The sequence below is a fragment of the Notolepis coatsorum genome (assembly GCF_963971535.1).
Source record: "Notolepis coatsorum genome assembly, contig: SCAFFOLD_526, whole genome shotgun sequence".
Taxonomy (NCBI): Eukaryota; Metazoa; Chordata; class Actinopteri; order Aulopiformes; family Paralepididae; genus Notolepis; species Notolepis coatsorum.
The window spans coordinates 81,815-87,040 of NW_028173414.1; the positions used below are offsets into that span (position 1 = coordinate 81,815).

General features: G+C 48.7%; 1 protein-coding gene across 1 annotated transcript; it reads right to left on the bottom strand.

Moving 5' to 3' along the window:
- Positions 1–1,324: 1,324 nt before the first annotated feature.
- On the bottom strand, positions 1,325–2,630 carry fbxl14b (F-box and leucine-rich repeat protein 14b). The gene has a single exon (XM_084338791.1). It carries the CDS (start codon positions 2,554–2,556, stop codon positions 1,354–1,356), a length of 1,203 nt encoding a protein of 400 aa, XP_084194917.1. The 5' UTR covers positions 2,557–2,630; the 3' UTR covers positions 1,325–1,353.
- Positions 2,631–5,226: the final 2,596 nt, after the last annotated feature.

A 5,226-nucleotide genomic window follows, 5' to 3' on the forward strand; every position in this document is an offset into this window, starting at 1 on the left:
ATATACAGTACATTTTTTTTTTAACAGACACACAGCTTTGTCAGCAGGACTCACATCCGTTACGTTTTCTCTATGGTCATTGCATTCGAACAAACAACGTACAGGCCTTGTTTTGTGTGTGTGATAATGCATTATGCATGTAACCCGACAGAGAGAGAAATAATCGATTGCTTCTCATTCCAAGCATGTCTCGAGATGGATTCGGGTTATTTTTATTCCCAAAGAGAGAGAGAGAGAGAAACACACATCCCCTTTCCTCCTTTCTCTCTATCTCTCTCAACCGGTGAGAGCAATATAGCCTAATGGTGTGGCGACCCATGGAATCAAACGCGAAACAACCCGATTCGTGTAAGTAAAAAAGGTTTATTTCTACATAGAAATCACTTCAATTTGAAGTACGACGTCCTGAAAAACAGACAGTCTGTTTATTTCTCTCGACGAATACCTGCCTAAATAATCACATCAGCAGAGGGACACCCCCTCTCTTTCCTTATTCAAAGCTTAGAATAAACGACATTTCAAAGCCTTTAAGTTGGGATCGAAAGTGGCCTAAACAGAACTTACAAATGATACAAAGGAGAAAGCTTTTTTTTTTGGCCACAAAGGAGCATTTTAAATCTGTATTTGCATAAAACTCGCTCCTTGTCCCCCCCCCCCCGTCTGACCCGAGTAGTATTTATTCCGAAACTCTGCTCTCTCTCTGAGATGGGGGGACATTAACAAAGGTAGTTCGCTGGGAGCCAGGCCTCCATTCTCCAGCTCAGAGCAGGGTGGGGGAGGGGAGACGCACACACACACACACGGGTCCCTTTAGGCACATTTCCTCCCACAGTCTGTTTGTCTTTCTCTTTTGAAAGAACACAATACCTAACTCATTAAAAACACATACGAGGTAGCCAAATGCTTGTTTAGGCGTGATGGTAAGTTTTGAGATCGGCCGCTATGTTATTATAAATGTTTTGCAAGTCCATGTGTTGACAAAAATAAGAAAAGAAAAAATAACTTTTTTTTTTATTCCTTCTCGCGGGCGGAATATTGTGTAAATGTAACAAATGATGGCATATTATGTGGTGGCCAATCTGATTGAAATCCTACATCGCCAAACAGATTATCCGCTGTTGTTGTTTTTTGGGGTTGGGGGGGGGGGGGGGGGGTTAGTAGCATTGAAAAAAGTAAAACCTAACAACGACACAGGAGCAAAACGGAACAGTTTTTTTTTTTTATATAAGAAAACATTCCCCGCCCACTGGCTCTCTCTCCACCCCTCCTCTCCTCCCCTCTACCCTCCTGCTGGCCCGTGAAAGCCCACCCCCTCCTCCCTCCACCGCCAAACAAACCCTCCTTTAGTTCAAATCACCTCACTTTCTCACTCTCCGTCATCTGCCAAAGTCCCAGGTTCAACACTTTAAGGCAGGGGAGCTGAGTTATCCGCTCCAGTCCCCGTTTCGTGATCTTGGTGCACCCGTACAGGTCGATGCCCGCCAGCTGAGTCAAGTGGTCCGCTATGAGCTCCAGCCCTTTGTCCGTGATGCGCACGCACTGTCCTATGTTGAGGGTCCTGAGCTCGTGCATCTGCCTCACCATCCGGTTGATGCCGTCGTCGGAGATGTGACACGAGCACAGCGACAGGGACTTGAGCTGGTAGAGTCCCTGGGCGATGTAGGCCAGCGTCTGGTCCCCTATCTTGTCGCAGAAAGACACGTCGAGGCCGGAGAGCCGCAGGGTGCCCATGGCGAGGTGCATGGCGCCCGTGTCGCTGATGTTGTCGCACGAGCGCAGGTTGAGGCTCCACAGGGAGGCCATGTGAGACAGGTGGATCATGCCGGCGTCGGAGATCCCGCCGCAGAAGCTCAGGTTCAGCACCTTGAGCTTCGACAGTCCCTTGGAGATGTGCTTCAGGGACAGATCGGTCAGTTTTTGGCAGTCCTGTAACGTCAAGTACTCCAGGTTCAAACAGCCCTCCGCGGCGCTGCGCGTCATACCCGCCAAGTGTCCGATGCCCACGTCCGAGACGTGCCGGCAGGACCTCAGGTTGAGGCTCTTCAGCCGGTGGAGCCCCCAGGCGATCAGCAGCAGCCCGGTGTTGGTGATGTTGCTGCAGCCGCCCAACTCCAGCACCTCCAGGTTCTTGAGATACTGAGCGATCCTGCCCAGACTCGAGTCGGTGATCTGCTTGCACAGGCTCAGGTTGAGGACCCTCAGGGACGGGATCTCCTGGACGAACGCGTGGCCCAGCCCGTTGTCCGTGAGGTTGTAGCACCCGGAGAGGTTGAGGGACTCGATGTTGGGCATCCCCTGGATCACGTAGCTCAGGCTGCGGCGCAGGGACAAGATCTGGACCCGTCGGATGCCCCTCGCCTGCAGGCTGGGGAACAAGGAGGGGTTCGCCCGGCGGAGGTGCAGCTTGGCTTCCACCCCCCGCCAGACCGACTTGTGGTAGGACGCGTCCCTCCAAGCGATGCACACTTGGGCCACTCTGCCTTTGTCCCTTACGTCCAAGTAGCTGAAAATCATGGCCAAAATCTCCGGGAAGAGGCACGAAATGTGCGTCTCCATTTTTCTATCACCCAGTCATATAAACAGACAATTAATAATCCAGCCCCTGTGTGGTAAAAAGAAACGGAAAGAAATCCACCACAAAAAAAGAGGTGTAACCCCCCCACCCACCACTCTCTTTCTTGGCTAAAGTTGTATAGTAACGGTCCGTGTTGTCCAGGAAAGGGAAATAGAAGAGAGGGCTAGTTTTCTGTTTATCTTTTCCCGACTCGTTTTCTCTCACCCCCCCACACCCCCTCACATTTTAACAGTGCAAAAAAAATCGATCCAACTCAACAATCCCACGTGATCCGGTCTGATTGCGCAGTAGGATTCAAATGCACACAAAAAAAATAAAAGAGAGAAGCAAGCCCCCCTTTAAAAACCGTTTGTTCCAAACCCTCTCTCTCCGCCAAAGAGAGAGAGAGAGAGGGGGCGAAGGAGAAGGCGAGCGTCGATCCTTCCCCTCTCTCCTCATATAATAAAGCCTGCGGAGAGCCGTCTTCTTCCCTCGTCGCTGGATCCTGGACGGGGATCCAACCGGTCGCACATTTTCCCGAATATAAATAAATACCTTATTAATAATAACAACACACACACACCGCCGTCGTTAAATAAAACAACAATCCGAAATCCGTGTGTCTCCTCTCCCCCTTGGTCCTATATTCCCTCCCTTCTTCCGCACGGCAGTGAAAGGAAAGAGACGTTGGTTTGAGGGTTGTTCAGCTACTCTGAGAGAGGGAGGGAGAGAGGGAGAGAGAGAGAGAGAGAGGGAGAGAGAGAGGGGGGGGAGAGAGGGAGAGGGGCGTCCTGCGCTCAGAGCCTTTGTCTGCTCTTTTCAAAACCGACTTGGCAGGGGGCCCCGTGCACTGCTCCACAAGGGGAGGGTGGCTCGGAATTATTATTTCCAGTAATATAATTCGTTTTCTACTTCGAATAATGCCGTTTTTTTAATGCTACATCGGATTATTAACACGATTGACGTGTCAAAATAACACCGGGGATGTTTGAGCGAAACACACTAAAGGGGTGGTGTTTTTATGATTCTTTAGAACACCCCTCCCCCTCTGCTCGGCAGTTGGTTTGGCCCGCCTCAGCTGGAACGGTGCAAACAGTTTCCCTTGGAAACCAACTTCTCACAATTCAGTTCACTTTGGGCTTTAACCCTTTCCTTTCCGCCGATTTTTCAACCGGTCTCACTGCTACTCAGTCGGTTTTTGTTGTGAGACGCGCCGTGGTGTTTTATTGATTTGGTAACTTTTAGCAGAGTGCGTGGTGTTATAAAATGGAAGGTTCAGAGCGAAATAAGCCCCCCCGCTTTCTATAACATAATAGTGTTGATTGATTGATTGATTGATTGATTGATTGATTGAAAAGTTTATTAACAGATTGCAGAATGGGTACAGTACAGTACAGCTCAATACATACAATTGTTAAGGGGATGCAGACCAGAGAAATACTTTCGTCTTGTTTACATCAGGGTCCCCATTTTCAATTCATCATAACATTTATGACATATCAGATTTGCAAATACAGTACTGTTTGTGATACAAAAAGTGTCCAGAAAAAGAGTGTATATACATTTGACATAGAAACTGTACATTGGGGGAGGTTGGGCGGGTGGGGGGGACTGTACGGGGGGGGGGGGGGGGGGGGGGGGGTTGGGTAGGGGGGGGGGGCACACACTACACTGTACATTGGAATACTGACAAAGCCATACTTGGTCATTTACTGTACAACTGGGTTAGGACATTTGTAGGGGCCAGTTTCGAATTGCAGTCTCCCGTAGCGGTTCTTTGAGAGTGTTTTTGAAAGTGGGTAGTGATTCACATTCCTTTACAGCTTTGGGTAGGGCGTTCCACATTGATAATGGCATAATTGCGAAACGTGTTTAGTCCCTTGTTTGAGCCGAATCTGGGTTTAACATGATTTGTGGAGCTCCCTCTGGTGTTGTGATCGTGGTATTCACTGACCTTTGGGAAGTATTTTGACATGTACATGGGTACCTTGGTCGCGTAGTGTATCTTGTAGACCAGGCCCATTGCAAGTTGCTGTACTCTGTCGTCTACTCTAAGCCATCCTAGGTTGTCAAAGTGGGCAGGGGTGAGGTGGGTTCTAGGAGTAAGGTCAAGCAGTAGTCTGACCAGTTTGTTTTGAGATGTTTGTAATTTTGTTTTTAGCGCCTTTGAGGTGCTTTGGTACCATGAGGTGCACGCATAGTCGTAGTACCCTTGAATGAGTGCTCCTGCCAGAGTCTTCAGGGTATTCTTGTTTACCAGAGAGGAGATCCGGTACGAGAATCGAGTTCGTTGGTTGACTTTTTTTTATTACATTGGATGCCATTTGTCACAGGAAAGATTAGCCCTCTAGGATGGAACCCAGGTAGGTAATTTCATCTTTCCTTGTGACAATATTGTCAACCACTGTAACCGAGAAGCCGTCGGTCTTGCTGAGTTTGTTATTTGAACGAAGAGAATGGACTCTGTTTTGACCATGTGTAATGATAGTTTGTTGTCGGCGAGCCATATGCAGATTTTGCCTAGTTCTGAGCTGAGGGCTTTTCAACCTGTAACTTGTTCTTGTCAGAGACCAGCAGGGCTGAGTCGTCCGCAAACAGGAACAAGTTGCAGTCACAAGCTGACAACATGTAATTTGCATAAATTAGGAATAGTAGCGGTCCTAGTATGCTTC

Coding starts and splice junctions, on each gene's coding strand:
- fbxl14b (XM_084338791.1), bottom strand. CDS start 2,556: ATGGAGACGCACATTTCGTGCCTCTTCCCGGAGATTTTGGCCATGATT.